Raw genomic sequence first — 21,256 nt, 5'->3', positions numbered from 1 at the left:
GTGAATTTTATGCAAAACAAATCAAACCAAAACAAATCTTAACTCCATTGCTTATGTTGACCATTTTCCATCTTAAAAAGAAATTATTCTGATTTTTCACTACTAAGTGGCTTTGGACTGATGTTTCCTTAGTCTCCTTTCATTTTCTGTTTGGCCCCTCTCTCATCTGCAGTGGTGTTTTCCCCCTCCCCAAACTTGTGTTAGCCTATCTCTGCAGGCCAAAGGCACAAAAGTCAGATAACTCTCCTGAGCAGAGTGCTGCCTCTCCAGCTCCTCACCCTAGTGCAGGACACATAGTGAGATAACAGCTCTGAAGTTCTACACACACCCATTTAGTTCATGCCTGCCTCGGGGGGACAGCTTTACAAAATTGCAAAGCTGTGAGGAAAGGCAACCACAAAAATAACCTGCCCCAACCTGAACAAAATAACGAACACGCTTCAGCATCACCCCAAGGAGGGTATAAAGACGTAGAGGATTTTTGTCATTAAGCTCGAGCTTGTGCTGGGGGGATGCTGTATGGCAAGGGCAGCAAAAAGCTTTAGCCCAAAGCAGGCTGTGCCCTGAGCGCACGTAGAGGCCGTGTTTGTCCAGGCTGGCTTCACCTGGGACCGGTCTGGCTCCCTGGGAGGGGATCCCAGCCTGGCCTGGGGCTGTTGGTGGGGTGAGCTCTGCTGGGTCACCCCTGGGGTCACCCCTGGCTCCACGGGTGCCCCTGAGCCTGGCTGACGGCTGGCTGCTGACCTGACCAGACCAGACCCCCATCCCATCCCATCCCATCCCATCCCATCCCATCCCATCCCATCCCATCCCATCCCATCCCATCCCATCCCATCCCATCCCATCCCCACCTCCTGTCCCCCCCGGCTGCCTTCACACCCCGCACTCTGAAATGGCTGTAGTGGCCCCGCCTCCCTTGTGTCCACTTCATTTTTACTTATTAATTTATTTGTTTATTTTAAATTTTGACTCGTTTTAACAAAACACGAAGACCATGGAGAGCAGAGAGCAAAGGGACGGCTGCGGTCCCGGCAGGGAGAGAGTGATGAGGTATGCAGGGGTGCGGTGTGCTGTGCTATGCAGTGCTATGCAGTGCTGTGCAGTGCTGTGCAGTGCTATGCAGTGCTGTGCAGTGCTGTGCAGTGCTATGCAGTGCTATGGCAGTGCTGTGCAGTGCTATGCAGTGCTATGCAGTGCTGTGCAGTGCTGTGCAGTGCTATGCAGTGCTGTGCAGTGCTGTGCAGTGCTGTGCAGTGCTATGCAGTGCTGTGCAGTGCTGTGCAGTGCTGTGCAGTGCTATGCAGTGCTGTGCTGTGCTATGCAGTGCTGTGCAGTGCTATGCAGTGTGGTGTGCTATGCAGTGCTGTGCAGTGCTATGCAGTGTGGTGTGCTATGCAGTGCTGTGCAGTGCTGTGCAGTGCTATGCAGTGCTATGGCAGTGCTGTGCAGTGCTATGCAGTGCTATGCAGTGCTGTGCAGTGCTGTGCAGTGCTATGCAGTGCTGTGCAGTGCTGTGCAGTGCTGTGCAGTGCTATGCAGTGCTATGCAGTGCTGTGCAGTGCTGTGCAGTGCTGTGCAGTGCTATGCAGTGCTATGCAGTGCTATGCAGTGCGGTGTGCTATGCAGTGCTGTGCAGTGCTGTGCAGTGCTGTGCAGTGCTGTGCAGTGCTATGCAGTGCTGTGCAGTGCGGTGTGCTATGCAGTGCTGTGCAGTGCTGTGCAGTGCTGTGCAGTGCTATGCAGTGTGGTGTGCTATGCAGTGCTGTGCAGTGCTGTGCAGTGCTGTGCAGTGCTATGCAGTGCTATGCAGTGCTGTGCAGTGCTATGCAGTGTGGTGTGCTATGCAGTGCTGTGCAGTGCTGTGCAGTGCTATGCAGTGCTGTGCAGTGCTGTGCAGTGCTATGGCAGTGCGGTGTGCTATGCAGTACGGCGGTTCCTCCGCCCTGTGCTCGCACAGAGGTGCAGCAGCCGCTCCCCCCAAACCCCTCCCGCCCGGCCGGGGCTGCGCGGGGCGGAGCGGAGCGGGGCTCCCGGCGGGGCGGGGTCTGCCCGGGGCCGGTCCCTCCGCCCCGCGCGGGGCGCGCACACCGCGGGCGGCTCCGCGGGGTCCCCGGGGCCGTGCGCTCCGTGCGCTCCGTGCCAGCCTCCGCCGGAGCGGAGCCCAGCCCGCCGCCGATGTGGGGCTGCCGCCGCCGAGGCCGCTGCCCGCAGGGTCGGCGCTGCCGAGGTAGGACCCCCCGGGCCCCCCGGGCCCCCCGGGCCCCCCGCCCGAGCGGGGCCGCGCCGCCGCTTCGCCCCTCCCGCCCCCGGCTTCCACCCGCGGGGCAGCCCCCGAGAGACCCACGCGCGTTCAGGGCAGGGCGGAAAGGGGAAGGTGGTGTTTTTCCTGGACCTCTCGGTCGAGGTTTCCCCTCCCGGCTGCACCGAGGTGTGAGAGGGTGCCCGGCATCCCAGAAAGCTCGGCCGGTGGAAAATGGGAATTGCGGCTTCTGCTGGAACAGCCCTGGGTGAAGGAAGGTCGGGGAGATGTGGCGTGGAAGGAGGGAATCGTAGTGTACCAGCAGCTGTTTGCTTGTTGAGTTATTTTTGGAGATTGCTTTGCTGTGATGGACTTTTTTATTTTTTTTTTTTTAGCTGTCTGTAGGAAGGCGGGTTTACATCTCACTCCTCCAAGCCTTGGTGCTCTCCATTTGCCGAGGAACGGTGTAAAACCACTGCTCTGGCAAATACTGATCTAACTGGGTAGCTCTTCTTCCTTTACTCCTAGGGGCAACTCCATAAAAAGCACATAATCTGCGCCTTTTTTATCTTCCTTCGTGAGATTTGGCTGCTGGCTCGTCGGGGCCCTTCCTTGGAAAGGGCTGGCTCTCCCTGGGGACCGAGGTCTGGCGTGTGTGTGAGGCACTTTGTGTAATACAGGGTGACAGCTGTGACGCAAGTGCACCAAAACTTCAGAACTTATCCTCAGTCGTGGTTACGTTTGGATATCTTTTCCCCACTTTCTAGGAAAATTGTGCTATGTAGGCTGGGAGATAAACCAGGCGCTGCTGCTGCTGTGGGGCAGGACGGAGAGGCAGAGATGGATGTGGCAGTGAGGGGTGTTGTCCTCAGCTTTCCTAACGGGACCTGGACCTTGAGCTGCCTGGTGCCACACAGAGCTGGTGTCACCCGGTGCAGAGTGGCTGTGGCTCTTGCCCAGTGAGTCACAGACTTGCTCTTGTTTACAGCCATCACTTTGCTTCTGCCAGCATTATAGTAGGCAGCTGCCTGCTTCCACCACACTTGAGCCCAGCCCAGGGCATGGAAAGGGATTTCGGTGAGGCTGGTGTTTCAGAACCTCTTAGACTAGGAGGGGGACCCCCATTCAGCTGTTGAAACGTGGTGATGGTCATTGCTTTGTGGCTGAACTGAAACCCCTTCACTGCCCCTTTGGTCATTCCCACGAGGCTCGTCCTGGTGTCTTCCATGAGCAGGGATTTGTTGGCTGAGCCTGGGGAATTGGATGCTGCCCTTGCTGCTCTTGTCAACACCTGGCGCTCCTTGTTGGCTCTGTAGCAGGTTCCATGGTGCTCGTGTGGCTCTTGGAGATGTGAGGAGGATAAATAAAGACGTTAATGCCAAAAAAGCATGAAGACTCTTTAAGATTTTTCCATTCTTAAATACATTAATTCTGAATTAAAATTTTTATGTTGGCAAATGCCAGAGAAACTACTTCATTTGAGGCAAAAACATACTAAACCAACTACAACTTGGAGCAATCCCGTATAGGGTTGATTGATTTTGTAGTGCTTTGAGTAGAGCTGAAGATGGGACTGAATAAATGCCTGTTGTGGGACTCCTTGTGCTCCTCCAGTGTGTTGCAGAGCAGTTTGCAAAGTTTCCAATAAGTTTGCTTAATGTGACCTTACTCAGTTCCGAGGCACTCCCATAATTATGGCTGCCATTAAAGGCAGTAACATCCATTTACATAAGATGCCAGTCCTTTTAAATCAGTGCATCATCTAATGAGAGCATTCATGAAAGGATAGCTGTGCAGGATGAGGACCCAAAGCTGAGAGCATTCTGCGGAGGATCTGGTTTCAGAACTTTCTTGAGGTCATTCGAAGGAAGGATCTTCTATGAAATAGGACATTTTGTTATGAAAATGTACTGATTTATAAATACAACCCTTACCAGTAGCAGGATGTTGATGAACTGAGTGATCGTAGACTTTATTTTTTTTATGTATCATCCATCCAATTAAAAAAAAAAATCAGCCTGGTTGCACCAGTATTTTCCTTAATTTGTTTGCGTCAATGTTCCTTCTGCTCTTATGAGTAAGAGATTTGGTTAATCCAACTTGTGGACAGTATTTAATTGCTGGTGAAGCACTATGGATGTGTTCTGAATGGCTCATTGGACTTGAATGATTTCCTTGGGGCTTAGCCTCTGCATATGATGCCCACAGATTTCCCCTTGAGATAAATGTAGGTCTTAGACTCGAGGTGCTGGAAAAGATAATGTATTTGGGGAATTCTTTGGCATTTTTCTGAAAGAAATTACCTGCTGGCGTATTCCCACCTTCTCACTCTATGTGTTTTGTTCTGTTTTTTAATTTGTTTGCTTTAATTTACTGAATATGGTGTAACCTTGTGGCCCCACACCCTGGGTGGGGCTTCTTGGGAAAGAGTCACAAAGGTAGTGTAGTAGAAAGGGTAAAATTTCTCAAAATACAAGTGAGGAGGTACCAGCTGTGAGTCTGAGAAGTGCAGGGTTCCTTGGGTCTGCACTGGTTTCCCCCAGAAGCCATTTTTTCCCATTATGAGAGAAATAATTAGTCTGCTAACCTTTAGCTGCTTGGCTTTTGGTGTCGGAGACCATAAGAGGTTAAATAATTAAATTGTAAAAGGGAGTAAAAGAGAATAATCAACTCCAAACTCCCTAGTCTGTCTAGCTGGGCTCTCCAGCATCTAAAATTAAGTAATTGAGGTTGATTCCTGATTTCACTAGATTTTTAGCAGCAGCAGCAGAGAGCCCCACGTTGCTTCACACAGTGTTATTTCCAGTGGTGTGGATTGGTTTTGGGCACAGTTTGGTCATGCAGAGGGGCAGTGTCAGGGGCAGCACTGGCCTGGGGTGCTCTGACAAGGTTCCAGCGTGGGGCCAGGGTGGTTTATAAGCCAGGCTTGTTCCTGGGTGCCTGCCAAAACCTGGCCCTAAGTATTGTAAACACTCACTGATTATGAATCCTAATCTCCGGACGTACTGAACCTGTTGCCTGCTGAGGTGCTGACCTGGTGAAGTAAAATCACAGGATGCCTTAGGTTGGAAGGGACCTTAAAGTTCATCCCATCCCACCCCTGCCGCGGGCAGGGGCACCTTCCACTATCCCAGGGTGCTCAGGTCCCATCCCAGCTGGCCTTGGACATTTCCAGGGATGGGGCAGCCCCAGCTTCTCTAGGCAGCTTGTGCCAGGAACTCACCACCCTCATGGGGAAGAATTTATTCCTAATATCCCATCTAGCCTCTGTCAGTTTAAAGCCGTTCCCCTTGTCCTGCCACTGCGTGCTCTTGTCAAAAGGCCCTCTGCAGCTCTCTTGGAGCTCCTTTAGGCACTGGAAGTTGCTGTAATATCTCCCAGAGCCTTCTCTTCAAAATCACTCTGATGTGCTGAGCCTGTGGATTGGCATCCATGCAAAGAGAAGAAAGAAGAAAACTTGGCGATTTTTTTTCTGTAAAATGTGTCAACTAACCCGTGCTATTACAACAGTGCAGTTTTAAGTGCCTTTGGGGTTGTGTTTTGATTCTGCCAAACTTAACTCTCATTTGAGAAGCTGCTGAATGAGGGGCTGCCATGAATACAAATGATGAATCTCTTAATTGCAACTGACTTGTATCCATGTGATGGATAAAAAAGATGTTTTCAAATGTTTTATTAATAAAATGGGATGGATTTGTCATGAGTCCACTTGCAGAAATAATGTGCCTGTTACACTGAAACATGGAATTTAAAGCTGTAATTTCTGCACTTGGATGTCTGAAATGCCTGTATGGCATTAGTTTCCATGTGCTTCAGTATGTATATTCAGTGTATTGTTTACAGGCAATGCATGAATAGAAAAATGTAGGAAAAGTTTTTTAAAAATAGGTTAATAAAGGGTTTTAAGTTCTTGCCTCTCTTTTTGACTCTGAAGGTGAGCTACAGTTGCCTGAACTCCTTCCTGAGTACTTTAAAAAACTTCTCTTCTGTTTCTGCATCACACTCTGTCTTTGTGTGGAGTTGGCTTGACACATGTTGAGCCTTGGCCCTGGGCACTGCCAGGGGAGCTGTGTGATCCTCCAGGGGAGCTGTGTGATCCTCCAGGGGAGCTGTGTGATCATCCAGGGGAGCTGTGTGATAATCCAAGGGAGCTGTGTGATCCTCCAGGGGAGCTGTGTGATCATCCATGGGAGCTGTGTGATCCTCCAGGGGAGCTGTGTGATCATCCAGGGGAGCTGTGTGGTCCATCCAGGGGAGCTGTGTGATCATCCATGGGAGCTGTGTGATCTTCCAAGGGGAGCTGTGTGATCTTCCAAGGGGAGCTGTGTGATCATCCATGGGAGCTGTGTGGTCCATCCAGGGGAGCTGTGTGGTCCATCCAAGGGAGTTGTGTGGTCCATCCAGGGGAGCTCTGTGATCATCCAAGTGAGCTGTGTGATCATTCAGGGGAGCTGTGTGGTCCATCTAGGGGAGCTGTGTGATCACCCAGGGGAGCTGTGTGGTCCAGGCTCCCTGGCAGTGCTCTCCTCCAAGGCAGAGTTCCAACAGCCCCTGCCAGCCCTGGATCTGCTGTGGGCTTGGTGCCTGTGACCAGAGGGACACCTAAAAATGGCTTGGATGTGCTGTTGTGCTATTCCTGCCTCACTGGGAAAAGCCAGTCGTGGTGCTGCTTCTCTGGCAGTGGATTCCCATGTGACAGATTCCTCAATGTGCAGACAGCAGCACACTTGGTGAGTTGTCTCAGTCTGAGCTGGTGCTGCAGAGACTGGGTTTGATCCTGCATGTTTTAGGTGCCTAAATGGGGAGGTTTCCCTAAGCAGCAAGAAATCTTCATGTCTGGGTTAGGTACAGTTTGCCAGTGGGTTTAAATCAAAACACGCAAAGACAAAATATTTCTGTTGATTTATTATTGCTAAATCTTCTGGATGACTACACCCCCTGTTTTGACTTAAGGAGCACAATCACCATGAGTGGTTTTAATACATCTGAAACTGCTTCTGACCAATGACCACTGACACTCTTTGGATTTAAGCCTGGCTTTTCCTTCCTTTTAAGTTTCCTTTTATGGTCATATATCTCTGGAAATCTAATTGATGTTTGTTAATAACAAGTAACATTTGTTTGTGGGAACCCTGTTGATATCCTTGAGCTGTGCAGCATTTACCTTAAGAAGAGCTTTGTATTTTTTTCTGCTGCCCATGTGCAACTGGTTTCCCCAAAACAGTGAGGAGATTTCAGGGGTTCGTGACCTCTTGCAATTAGAAAATGTCAGATGGCTTGTGAGAGGTGGACTGATGGAGCAAAAGAGAAGAGGGAGCAGCCCTGTTACTGCTGAAGTCATTATTCATTTTTGGTGGGAGATTCATCTAGCAGATTCTTCTTTATTTTTCCCTGAAAAATGCTCCATCTGGGGATTAGAGTAGAGGAGGTTAAAAATCCAAGCAGTTCTGGAAGAGGTATCTCCCACGGATCTGGGGCTTTAACTGATAATTCTTCCCCAGGCTGGGCCAGTTCCAGGGATTTGGGCTGGTCTGGTGCCAGTCCCAGGTAGCTCAAAGCACTGTGTGTCCTGGGAGCATTGGTAGGGCACCTCTTCACTCCTGCTAGCCAGTTTTCATTAAAATGTGGAAGACTGATGTTTCTGAGACCTCTGTCCTGTGTGAAAGCAAGTTCAGATGTCCCTGGTGGTGCTGGGGGACCCGAGCAGGCACAGAGCAGCCCAGGGTGGGGTGTCTGGAGCCAGCAGTCTGGACAGCTGGTGTTTCACTGGAGGTGGTGAGTGGGAGGGCTGGTGTGCTCATTTGCTTCTGATTCCCTTGCTTTGTTTTCTATTTTTGTATCCTTTTTGGTTTTCAACTGGTATTTAAATTTTGGAATGTGTTTTTACACATTCTGGTGCCAAAGGCTGTCCCTTATGCCTTATGTGGTGGAGTATTGCCTTCTGTGCACCTGAATAATTTTTTTTTTCATTTTCTCTAGGGACACACTCGTGCTGAACCAAAGTTATTTTTTCAAAATATAAAGAGAATTCAGGTGGGCTACTTTTTCTTTTTTTGTCTGCTTGTTTTAAAGAGAAGGCTTCTTTACTGATATTATGCTGTAGCCTAACTTGGTGAATGTTTCCCCTTGAAAGAGTTTAACGTGCAGCATGCTGTTTAGCTTGTCTGCATTCTGTAAATTTGATTATTTTGGCTGTCATAATTTTATTACTCTTATTAAGCTTCCTCATTTGCACATTGATCCTGTTAGTCTCAGGAAGCTGATAAGCCATCTAGGTCTACTTGCAAAATGCACAGAAAATGAGAAATCTGCCCTGGAGGCTCTGAATACTGAGATTCACTGTGATTTAGATCTGAGTGTCTGGCCTGCATTTTTTCCCCTTCGGTGCTGTTTTAGACTACCTGTCTTCATTGTAGTTTGCCAAATTAAGATTAATTTTTGATTTTATTATAAATTCTGTCACTGGTGGCTTCTGAGAAGCTTTGCTCTGGTTTGCTTGTATTTTTATTTGGATGAATAGCCTCCTTTTTCACAGAGCTTAAGAATATTTCCAGCAGCAGCTGGCGTCGCATATGCTGTGAGTTGTTTTCCTCCTTGTGTCAGTGTCAGTTTTCCATGCTGGTTTTCCAGATGGATTTATTCTTTACTTTTACAAAACCTGCTTTGCCGTTGCCTATGGGACATGCAGGAGCCCACGTGTAACTGAGAGGACTTGGGGCACATTTCTCTTTGCTCTTGCTTCCATTGCCATGGCTTTTTCCCTCAGTGACCTGTTCTGTAAGGTAGGCTGGACTATCCTCTGTTGGACCTTTAACTCCTGTCTCCATTTTTAAATTTGTTCTGTCTCTCAGTGAAGTCTAGTCCCTCTTACAAGGTGAGGTTGTACCTCCTCTCCCTCAGCCTCTCCTGTCCCAGGTCTGCTTTGGGTGCTTTTCTTTATTTACACGTTATTTATGTCACTGAAATATTTGCAGACCCTGTTTTGCTCCTATTCCGCACGACCTCTCTGCACTTGCAGTGAGCTGTTCTTTCTTTGGTGATGTTCTTCCCCCATCCTGGTCCAGCGTTTCCTCCTCCTCCCAGGGTTTGACCTTGCCTTGCTCTTGTCCCCCTGTGCCCTTTTCCAGGCGTTCGCATGGCTTCAACTTCTATTAAGTGCTGATGACTCAGAGATTCACTCTACACCTCCGAGGGTTTGTCACCCAGCCCTGTGGCTGTTTGCCTCCTTGCTTTTTCCCCTTTGTGTTCCCCATCGAGTCATTCAGTATTTCACACCCCAAACCCCGGGTGGTGCTTCCCAAACTCTCTTATCTCTTGTCTTTTAAAGTGCTGCCATCTGATAGGTAGCTCTGTCCCGAAGCCTTCAAGATTTTTAAAAAATTAATTTGGTGTACTTCATGCATTTGGATCGCATGCAAATTTTGTGTACTCTTTGTTGTCAGTATATTCTCCTTTTTCATCTCATCAGACAACTTCCCTGATGCATGTAGTAAGTCTTTGCAGATGTTTTCCTTTGAAGTGACAGCTCTTGTGGAATTGTACTTCTGAAGTCATTTGATAGCGTTTGGTTTTAAAAGTGTTTCAGTTCTACTCTGAGAAGGCAGCTGCCCTTGTTTAATCTTTTTTTTTCCCTTAGCAGCCTAGACCTACTGTTATGAGCAAGTGGAATTCATAGGATCCTAGCTGAATGACAGGAGAAAAGATGTGTATACACCAGAAATGTTCAAATATCTAATATAAAAGTAGCTGAGCATAATTCATAAGCCTGTCAGCCTGGATAAGGGCTGTCTGTTGTACTTAAAACTGTCAGTCCTTTCCTTGTGCTCCCTTTAATTGCGTTACTACTCATACCTGCAAACTCAGACTTGGAACTGGGGAGGTTTTCTAATATGTCTGGTGATTGAAAAGGAATAGAGAGCTTGGAGGTGATGGAGGCACTTTCAGACTGCTTAGCACAGGTCGCTTGTAAGCAGATTCAAGAGGCACAAAGACAGACATCCCCATGGATGCTGTTGTGGTTTTGTTTTTCCTTCTCTTTCAAACACTACAGATTGATCCAGCCTTTGTTTTCCACGGTTAAATCAGGGATATCAGGGGACTGGAGTGGACTTGCTGCTGTATGACCCTTGCAGGGAGGTGGGGAGTGTCTGAGGTGCACCCACCATGCAGGGCTGTGCCAGGCTGTTCGTGCTGTTGCTGTAGAAACAACATCAGGTTCTACCAGAACAGTGTGCAGGAATGACTCTTCTCAGTGCACTTGCCATCTTGGAAACTCGGGATTTTCAATTAACCCCTGGACATGTGAATGTAAATAGGCAATTTGTGCAAATGCTGTGTGTTTTAATGTCCTCTTTCTGCACTTCTTATGAGCATGGGCCCCCTCATGTACATAGTTTGAAGTCCCTAGTGTACAGCAGGAGGGTTTGTCTACAAAGGGCTTTTTAACGTGGGGTTGCACTCAGAAAACATGAATAATGGATGTAATCTTTCCTTTATGTTGCATCATAACAGGAAGATTTAGAATGTTGCTCAACTTTGTGATGATGAGAATAGTTTTAAGCAATACCTGGAAGCACCACTTGAGGATCTTGCCTGTTTTTCAGGGAAGTGATTTCAGTGTTCTCTCTGAGGTAAAGATGGGAGAGGACTGCTTGGACTGAAGGTATAAAGATTTAGTGATTTGTTAATGCAGGCTAGCCTTAAATCTACCCCTAATGCCAGATTTATCACAGGAAACTTCCTTGTGTGAAAACAACAGCATCTCTTCCAAAGGGTTTATCTCCAGACATTAATTTTCTCCCACTTTTAAAAGAGATCAGTTATTTCTTCTGAAACGTGATAAACATCTAGACTAATGTATTTATATACTTAGAAATAAGGAAAATACTCAGAGTGTCCATGCATTGAGGAGCGGTTCACATAAAGATAACAAAGAGCAGAGTGACAGTGTGTCAAGATATATATTTTTTTTAGTTGATACTGCTGTGTCTGTGTGTCTCTGTTTGCTCCGGGGTTCTCATGGAGTCCTTGTGTTGGTGAGATGATGTTCTGCTGATAAGCTGTGTCCCCCCAAGTAATCTTAGATATCTCTTCTGATACAGTTTATATTCCTGCAATGTAAGGAGTGAGTTCTGTAGAAGGCAATCCAAGAGTTTATTGGTACAGTTCTTAAAATAAAATCTCTGTGTGGCTGGTGCTTGTTTCCTGATGGTTGGGTCGTCATGGTTTGGAAAACAAAACCATGCTGGAATCCAGCCACACATGAACACTGCTGTCAGGGGTACCTCATTGCTTTGCATGCACACTGAATAGCTGTGGTGATGTTTCAGTAGACAATGAGGAAAATACCATAAATGCAAATTGCTGGGGGAATTATCTGTCTCTCCAGTTAAACAAGTGTGGTGTGAGGCTCCTGAGTGCCTGAACCCTGTCAGATCTTCCCCTGTATCAGACATGTCAATGGTTGTTGGAATAGATAGGAACTTGTTTTCTTGTTGATTTACCTGACACAAACATTTTCTGTTTGAATGAATTATTTTCTTTATCTATGCTAAGGAATATTTTGTTTCTGCTCAAGGAGTCTCTGTAGTATCTGTAATTTATATGGCTTTGTCTGTGTGGGATCTTGGGTGTTGTTTAAATCTATTCCCCAGTTAGCACTGAAGAATTTTCTTGTTCTTAGTAGTAGCTTATTCTCATCTAAAGCATGATTACATCTGGGCATTTGTTATCAATCTCTTTAATAGATTGATCTGTAGCCATGAAGTCTGCTAGTAAAATGAACTCTTACAAAGTGATTTCTGAAGGTGTGTCTTGCTGAGGGCAGATTCTTGTTTTACTTCTGAATTCTTAATAGCTTTTTGCTTGTCTTTGGGGTAGCAGGGAACATTTTCCCTTTAGGCAGTGATAGGAAATAAGATCTGGAGTGGATGGTGCTGCTAATAAAACTTACTTGTTGCTCAGAAGAAATGAAGGAAGTGCTAGGGCTGTGTATCACAAGGCCTGGCCCTTGTGATTTCAGTTGCTTTGGAATCAAGTGCCAAATGGAAGGACCTGTGGGGATGGTCTGGGAGACCTGCTGAACCTGTCATGTGGAATTCTTCAAATTTCTGGGGGCTTAGTGGGCTATTTGTCATTTTTGGTGGGTTGATTGCTGGGACATTGGACTGTGGGAAAGCAAAAAGGAGGATGGCACTTTGGGTTGAGAAGGGAACCATAGGTGGCCTTGATGTGATGGGAAGTCTTCATTTAAGAAGCTGATGTAACAAAATATCCTGAGAGCCTGAACTGAGAAGGTGTGAGTCAGGGTATGTCACTCTGCTAACCCAGCAGTGCAGCTCTCTGCCTTGATTGCTCATTGTGCTTGCTAAGCTCTGAATGGGAAAGAACTTTGTTCTCTGTGGGAAGCTTTTAGCTCCTGAGGGATCTCTTGTGGAGGATGACTGTTCCCAAGGCATACTCCGTGTCATCATCCAGGAGCTCAGGAAGAGAGGTGCATTTTTTGGTGCAGCTTCTTTCCTCTCTGGGTTTCTTTTTGGAAATTGAAGAGCAAGGCTGGGTTAGTGCCTGGCTTACAGGGGTCTCAACATACTGAGCAGAAGGGCATTGTGTTTTAGGCAGGTTGTTAGGGACTTCTCTTAGGAAAAACCTGCCAGGCTTGATCTGCACTTCAGGAATATGGGAATTACCTGTAGGAGAGAGCAGTTTGTTCCCTGCTGAGGCCTTAGTGCAACAAGGGATGGGACACAACAGGCCAAGTGTCCCAGCTGCTCTGCAGTAGCTTTGGTCATTACAGCAGAAACTGGGTGCATTTACAAGTCTTTTCACCGTGTAAGAGCACTCCAACAAATACTTGGTTAAAAAAACCTGTCAGCAGTGTGCCTCATATCAGCTGAGCAGGGAGAAATCTCTCCCATTCCACCTGAAACCCAGTTTTGAAATGCTGGGCTGTTGTTACTTGTGAACAGAAAGGGTGAAGCATAGCTGTGTGTTTGGTCACTGACTCCTCTCATTGGCTTGCAGTGTTGTAACAGCCTTATATAAATTAGATAGCTGCTGTCCTGGAGTGATGCTTCCAGCTGCATAGATTTTGGCCAATGAAGGACTGCCACCAGCCTGCTGAAGGTACATTTGAAATCTTTTCTGTTGCTTTCTTTTCATTGGAAGAGAAAATCAATTACCAGTTCAACAGGAATTATCCTGTCTGCTTTATACAAACGCTGTGATGCAGTGTGGCAGGCTGACTGTTAGCTGAGCCAACCAGTCCAGGTGAAACTGGGGAGCTTTGGATTGGTGTCAAAGGTGGATATGTAAGATGTGAGTGGCTGAAGGCTGTGCTGGTGTGTGTCTGTTTTTTTTTGAATAACAGCCATATGTAATGATCATTGCAAGGTCTGTGTTCCTCTGTGTCTCCTCAATTTGTGCTGAAACAAAACTGGTGCTGTGCTAGGGGCGATGTCTTTTGGAGTACTTATGAGTGGGGAGCCTCACAGCCCTGTCTCTGCATCTTCTTAAATGGGAATAAGAACTTAAACTCTGATCCCTCCCCCTCTCACTGTTGCCAGATGTAGAAAATGCAGAATGCCAATCTTGAGATGGGATCATTTAAACTAGTTCCTGTTTGTCGCTTCGAGCTGGAGCAGTAACCTGCCACTTGCAATAGAGGGGGTTTGGATTTAGGTTTTTCCCTGCTGATTATTGCCAGCTGTGTGTGTAGAGGTCTGGGACTGTGGGTTTTGTCAGTGTAGGTAGCTGAGAATGTGGGACTGCAAAGTATGTCCCATGACTTATGGGAAGGAGAAATACTTTAGGGAAATTGAAGTCATAGATTAATGATTAAATATAATTCATTCACGTTTAATATCTAGAAAGAAATGCAGGTATTTAGTTCTGCGTGTGGGCTCACTCCTCCCATTTTTTTTTTTCATTTGGGTTAAGAAATAATTCAGGGCTGGTAGATGAGCTTTCCTCCTTTGTAGCTTTCTGTAAACTCTGACTCTACCACGTATGCTTCAAAGCCAAGTCCTGATGTATTTTACTTCAGCGGAGCTTCGCTATCTCCTGGCGCGGCGATCCCGGTGTCACTCGGCTGTGACAATGCCTTTCTCAAGGGTGACAGGGAATTCATTTTTCCAGAAGAGCTGTTTGGGCTCGGGCGGCTCTGCGGGCCTGGAGCAGTTCTCGGCTCAGGGATGGCCCCGACGCGCGCCCCCCCCCCCCCCCCCCCCGACGCGCGCGCCCCCCCCCCCCGACGCGCGCCCCCCCCCCCCCCCAAGCGCGCGCCCCCCCCCCCCGACGCGCGCGCCGCCTTTGCTCGCCGCAGCCACCAGGGGGCGCCCGCGGAGGGTCCAGGGCGCCGCCTGGCGGTGCCGGGATCCCGAGGGATGAGCCCGGGATGTCCCCGGGATGTCCCCGCAATGTCCCCGGGCCATGCGGGAGAGCTGCCGGAACGCTCCAGAAGCCCGTGAGTCACCGCTGGCTGTGCCGACGTCTCGCTGTGGTGCCGCAGAGCCCTCCTGGCTCTCAGCTCTCGCACACAAGGCCCTGTGCGCGGGGCTGTGGGGAGCGGAGCGCGCTCGGGGTGCTGAGGGCGTGGGCCCCTGCGAGACTGGAAAATCCTCTTTCCTTGTTCCAAATGTGCTGCCGGAGAGATGGTGGAAGGACGGGAGGAAGAGATGTGTGGTTTGTGCATGTTTTATGGGCTGTAAGACTAAAAAGTGGTATCTTTACTAGGGAAATGAGATACATGGAAGTTACTTGCACGTATTGTGAAACTGGGATTATATGGCTGCCGTATGATACAGCGTGATCACAGATACTAGTTGGCTTTCTATAGGATCAAGCAGATACCTTGTTTCAGTCTCTTTTTTTTTTTTTTCTCCCTGTCTCTATATAATTACCATTTGCAGTTGGCATTAAACCCCAAGTTTCCTGTCTTGTCAGTCGGTTGTTTGGAGAGTGAGTGTAACTTTGTCACTTGGCTCACATTATTTCCATGCTGCAGCTCATTTTCCAAGGCTGCCCTTCCCCCTGATGTTTTGCCCCTGGAGAGAGGTGGTTCCTCAGGTAAGCTCTCTGCTCACCAGGGACCTGAGAGCAGATTCTTTGTGTAAAAGCCTTCCCAGGAGGAAAGGCTTGTTCATGGTTTCCCTGTAGCAAACAAAATTCTTCACCTTCAGGCATCAGCTCTGCTCCTCGAGCCTTTGCGTTAAGACAGCAGCTGATGACAATGAGATCATGCAGAATAAATCTTCATTTATTGGGAATCCAACCAGCAACACTAGTTCTGTCATTTTCCCCGGAACTGAATGTAGTGCCCTTGTAAACTATGTTTTGAAATGAAACCTCAGGAGTAGCACGAGATTTCTGTATTTGTTTTCCCTCTGTCCTTGATCAAATAGCTCATTACTGCGCTGAGGTTTAAAAACAAACCATGACACACCTAACCCTTGAATACAACATAATAACATAAGCTTGTCATCAGCCAAGCTGAACTCTTTGCCTTGCAAAAACAAAGGCTAGCAGGTGTCTCTGAACACCTCTAATGTTATTGCAGTCACCTGAACAAACCCTTAACTGAAGTTTTGTGCAGGTGCCACTAGTTTGAATCTGCCTGAGCAGAAGGGCATTGATTAACTGGCCCTGTGCCTGGTGCTTTGAGGAGCAGCTGTAGAAAGATGGTCATTCACTTCACAGACCTCTGAAAAACGGCTGTTCTTGTGTGAACAACTTCAGGTGAGTGTTCTTGGCTCGAGGCAGGTGTGTGACCAGACTTCCAGGTCTTGTGCAGGGTGTGGATTTGCAGAAGGGAAGTACAAATGTTGTTTCTAGAGGCTGGAAGGATTTAATAAGTTTTCTACTTATTGTGTGTAAAACAAACCTGAGAAGTGTGGTTTATAAACTGGCATTCATGTTAATCTCCTGTTTCTGTTAATATTGCATCTGTTGTGGACTGTCCTGGCTTTACTGGAGGCATTGTTAGGAAAGCTGGAGGCTCTTGGTGTTGGCCTTGCTGTGATCACAGGAGGGAGAGATGGGGACATCCTGGCTCTGGACTCTACCCTGGAGTCCCCCATCTGTGTATGCACAGGAGACAGACTTCTGGGATAAACCTGAGACAGATTGAATTGTTCCTGCTCACACCTCTTTGGACAACTGTTGGAAGTAAGCACACAGTTGACAGAAGAAACCAAGAAGCTTTTACGCATTCAAAACCTCCTTCTCTTTGCTCCTTGTCTTCTGACCCTTGCAATAGAACTCTTGTAGCACCTCTGCCCATCCCCATGTCAGCTATTGACCCAAAACAAAATCGGGAAGAAAATCTTGGGTAAAAATATAATGTCGGGCACCTACAGTGGAAAACTAATCGGTCTTGGAGAGAATGAAATAAGTTGGAACAGAAGGAAAAGCTGGTCAAGCAAACATGGTTCTGGAAAAACAGTACTGACCGTCCCAGAGGTCAAAATGTCTTGCCAAATGCCTCTGAGAACTGATTTTTTTGTTGTTTAGAAAGGTACATTTTAGTTTGTAATAGAGCAGAAAAACTAAAAGTAATCCTCAGGTGATCAGAGTCTGGTTAGTATTAAAAAAGAAACTATGTACTGGCCTTCACTTGTGTTTAGGTCAGTGTCATAATAATGGAGTGATTAATAATGAAAGTGTGTATTGCACTTCACTACCATATTTTCATTGTGTTGCATTTATTTTCTGTAAAATATATAGAGAGCTGTATATATGTGAAATACTGAGCTTTTTTTAGGGCTTTGCTCAGGCCAGTTAATGAACTGGGTATCCTCAAGCTGTAAAGCTGATAAAGGTGATGTAGAAAGGTAACAGCCAGGAGTTGTGTTCAGTCAAACCACTGCTCCCACTTCAGGTTCCCCGGGCCATTTGTAACAGCGGCTTTTTTTGGGGACCCAAATAGGATGTAGGACACCTACGATTTGCTTATGTTTTTCTGCATTGCTATTATTTTAGGCTTCAGGCCGCAACAGAGTGTAATTGGACAAGTGTATCACTCAATGCATGACTTAAAACACACTGCACGCTCCCTGGGCGTTCTATATTTAGTGGTTTTTTTTTTGTTTGTTTGTTTTATTTATTTATTTATTTATTTTAAAAAAAAGCTTTTCGGTGCAGCGCGGCGTTCCCTGCAGCCAGAGCAGCGCAGCAGCAGCAGCACGGAGCGGAGTCACCTGCTGCCGGCACGAACCTTGCCAGGGCCTGAACCTTCCCGCGGGGGTCTCGGTGATCCCGGCTCGGCTTCCCCGTGCCCGGGACACCGCGGGGCTGCGGCTTCCCCCGCCGGCCCTGCCCCGGGGGCGGCCCCGGCGCGCCCCGCCCGCCGCCGCTGCGGTGGGAGCCGGGAGCGGCCGAGGATGGCGGCGGCACCGGCGGCGCGGGAGCTCACGCAGAACCCTCTGCAGAAGACGTGGGAGCCCTACGATAACGGGCTGCCCGCGGGGCACAGCGCGCAGCGCGGCGGTGAGCGGCACCCGCACGGGCCGGCCGGGGGGGCGAGGGGATGATGGAGCCCGGCCCCGGCGCTTTGGGTCGGTCACTGCCGGGTCTGCGTCCCCCGGGCAGGGTCCAGCCCCGAAGCTGCTGGCCCTGTGCCCAGCGGAAGGCAGGGAAAATGAGCTGGGACGAATGTGTTCTCTGGTTGCTCTTGGTGTTTTGCGGGTTTGTTTGGATTTTTTTATTTATTAGACGCTTTGGTGTCAGGGAGGGTTTATATTCAGTATATTCGTCTCGGACAAAGGCCTAAAAATGTCACAGTGTTCTTGTTTTGGTTGTTGTGTTCCTTTGTGGGTTTGTTCTTTTTTTTTTTTTTTTTTTTTTTTTTTTTTTTTTTTTCCTTTAAGGCCCATGCTGTATCAGTCCATCTGTTCTATGAGTTAATGACTTCCCATATTTTGAGGTGCAGCCAAACAAGTCATCAGCCTCCTGAGCCTTTGGCTGTGGCGTTTGTAAGCCATAGTTCATTAACAAACTTTGCATCACAGGTTGTTTTTTCCCCCTCTTCCTTTCATTTTCCCCCCCTGACTTAAGTGACTGAGGTCCGGTACGCGGCAGTTTTGCAGACAAAAGGAGCTTTGTCGTGTGGAATTGTTTGTATTTGTCATGCAGAGAGGTTGTGCTGACAGAGCTGAGGCTCTGCCGGTGTGGCAGGAGTCCATGGGCTGCAGTCTTGTTGGCTGTCTCTGCTCATGCTTTGGTCCAGACCTTGATAAAAAAGAAAACCAAATACATCTCCCCCTCCCCCCTGCGAAATAGAACCGAAATAAAAAAATCCTCAAAAAACCCGAACCACCCCTAACTCTCTTGTTGTGTGCTGGGCAAGCAGACAGGAGTGCTTTTCTTTGGGAGCTGAATTACTGCAGCATCTGACTGGACCACGGTAGGTTGAGATGAATGCTGAAATAGGAAGAGGGTCAGAAAATGTGTATAAGTGCTTTATAAACATGCTAAGAAGACTTTCATTTTAGCCTTAATGTGGCATCTCTTTTCCAAACAGAGTAATATCTGTTATAACTCTGACACAGATACTGTTTTACAAAAAAAAAAAATCCTCCAAACCCAAGAACAAAATTGCATGTGAGTCATGTGTAATCTGATGATGTACATTATCTTTCTGGCAGAATTATTTTGCTTCACTTGACTATAAATTAAAAAGTATTTCACATGCCTGTGGGGTTTTTTGTATGGCTCTATAAGTTTAATGTCTAAGATCCCTTATAAATGAAAAAAACCTTTTGCTCAAAAGAGAGATGGCCTTTTTTTTTAAAATCCTTTTGCAGCCCTACCCATAAAAAGTCTGCAGTCATTTATGATATGTAAGAATTACAAACAGCCTTCAAATGAACACAAGTTGCTTTTCCTTGATAAAATTATTTATCTTGTTTCAGCAAACTGAGAACACTTCATAACTTTTCCCATGCAAGGGTGTTGCAGACTCCTTTTCCCTAAGATTTCCATATATCTTGTGTTGCCCTGTGTTCTGGTGAGGCAATTTGACCTGTGGCTGCTGTAGCTGTGCTGTGGCAGCTCAGGATGGACTGCCCAGATGGGTGTTTTGGGACTGTGTTGGGCTGAGCAGTTCCAGTTCTTTGCTGCTTCAGGTAGCTGTGTTGGATGTTACTGGTCCAAAAATACCATCTCAAGGTGGAAGTGGTTTTCTTGTCCTCAAGTGTAGCTTTGCAGTGGGAAAAGTGAAGTTAGTCACTCTGTGTTCTGAGTTTCTTGGCCAAACAAGATGAACTCTTTTAGCCCCCTGTGGTTGGTGGTTTTTTTAATTTTCTGCTCCGTGCTGCTGGCCTTTATCTGCACTACCTTTAGTCTTTATCCTTTTAGAAGGTGGATGAGCAGAATTGTGCACTCTTCCAGTTGAAGACTCAGCTTTTTGTCTACAAAAGAACTTCCCTGTATTTAGCTGTTTTTAGTGTGATTTTCTAAAAGTTGTAGCAACTGCAGTTGTCTTGGAAGGAAGAAATCTGTTGAGCTGTGCCAGGGTTTAGCTGTCACAAGGCTTTGAAGAGCCAGTTCTTTCAGTCTGTGGGGTACAAGGTCTGTAAGGAGGAGCTGTATCCATTTACAGCCTACTGAGCAGGTAGCTTTTACAGCTGGTGGCACAGGTGCAGTTGAGGTAACTGTTCTGGTGTGACCTTCCAAAGTCATACCTGTGAAGGCACTGGATGTTATTGTTATTTTATTTTTATTAATAGCTGTGGCTTGCCTTTTGCGGTCACTTGTGAAAAGAGTTGTCTGTGAATAGGTTGAATTAAAGCTGTTCTTGGCATTGGATGTTCAGATTGCTTTAACCTGTGAATCAAGCAGTTGGCTGTAAACATGGACATAAAAAACCAATAGCTGAGTAGGCCCCAGTGAAAGTTGTTTGGGGAGGCCAGCAGAGGATGTTTATAGTGAGAGATAAATAGTGAACTTCCTGTGGTTAAACATTCCCCCCACTACAGATAAATGCTTTGTTTCCCTACAGCTGCTGGAATTTGGTCATTCTAACAATTGTCATTTGCTGTTGGTACAACAGTAAAAATGTACATCCAAAAAAAAAAAAAAATGGAATTGTTATCTCTGCTCTGAAGAACTTTACCCTTTGAGCACATGCTGCTTGTGTGTATTTATTATCCTAATCCTAGAAACTGAAAATAGGAGAATGAATGAGGTGAGGATGGTGCCTGAGGAGCAGGATGTGTGATGGGATCATTGCTCTTGGCATCAAAGCTGTAGGAAGCTAAAGGTGACCCTGAGGAAGTGAATGACAGAGTGGCTGGAACAGCTGGTGGCACAAGGCTGGCCAGGGAACAAATGTGAATTCTTAATCCCAAGTACCACTGTGATGTTAAAAAGTGGTGGTTTGGACAAGAAGAGGAGAGACAAATTAGGAGATAATGGGCTTCTTCAGGTCTAGGAACAGATGCTTTTCAGGAAGAACTGCAGGATGGGGAACACATCCCCCTGGGATGTAAAGAAGGGAGACTGGTTGTCATCACTGAACAAGAGGATATGATGGATTAGCAATGGTTAACTTGGATAAGTGATGGGTAAAACATGTAGAGCTAACCTTACTTGGAAGGATGGTTGTGTTGGCTTAAAGTCAGAGATATTTCTGTGTGAGCCTCTAAATAGTACAGGATTTTTGGAGAGCAGGCCTTGTACTGAAGGCCATAGAAACTGCAAGAACACTCTGTGAACTTCACATCTCTAGCAGTAACAGCTTGATACAAAAAACATCTGTCCTTAACACATATAAGGAAAAAACAAAATCTAATTCTGGGTCAAAGGAAAGGACAGCTGATGATTTGTTTGGTAGTAAGTGAATCTGGAAAATATCAGCTCTTCACTCTGATTTCACAAGATGCAAGAGACTTTTGAGGGCTGATGAATTGCAGCACAGCTAATCTAGATTGTTCCATGTCCCAGTTTGGTTTCTCAACCTTCCTTTGCATTATTTCACAATAGAGTCTAAGAGGCAAGAAATAAGCATGTAATTTCTTTTTC

General features: G+C 47.0%; 1 protein-coding gene across 9 annotated transcripts in view; it reads left to right on the top strand.

Moving 5' to 3' along the window:
* Positions 1 to 2,093: 2,093 nt before the first annotated feature.
* The window catches only part of LOC134048948 (6-phosphofructo-2-kinase/fructose-2,6-bisphosphatase 4), a 51,178-nt gene continuing 32,015 nt past the window's right edge, over positions 2,094 to 21,256 (top strand). For 8 of the 9 annotated variants that reach the window (XR_009933577.1, XM_062501058.1, XM_062501057.1 and 5 more), the window contains exon 1: positions 17,069 to 17,722. Coding sequence is in view for 8 of the 9 variants with exons in the window: in XM_062501058.1 (XP_062357042.1) it covers positions 17,188 to 17,722 (535 nt within the window). In the remaining variant the exon portion in view is untranslated. Of the gene's footprint in view, positions 2,228 to 17,068; positions 17,723 to 21,256 lie in introns of those variants that run through there. The other variant, XM_062501061.1, reaches the window with a different exon arrangement.

The sequence above is a fragment of the Cinclus cinclus genome, chromosome 12, assembly GCF_963662255.1.
Source record: "Cinclus cinclus chromosome 12, bCinCin1.1, whole genome shotgun sequence".
NCBI lineage: Eukaryota > Metazoa > Chordata > Aves > Passeriformes > Cinclidae > Cinclus > Cinclus cinclus.
Note: the sequence above shows the minus strand (reverse complement) of the source record. Positions and strands in the feature narration are given on the sequence as shown.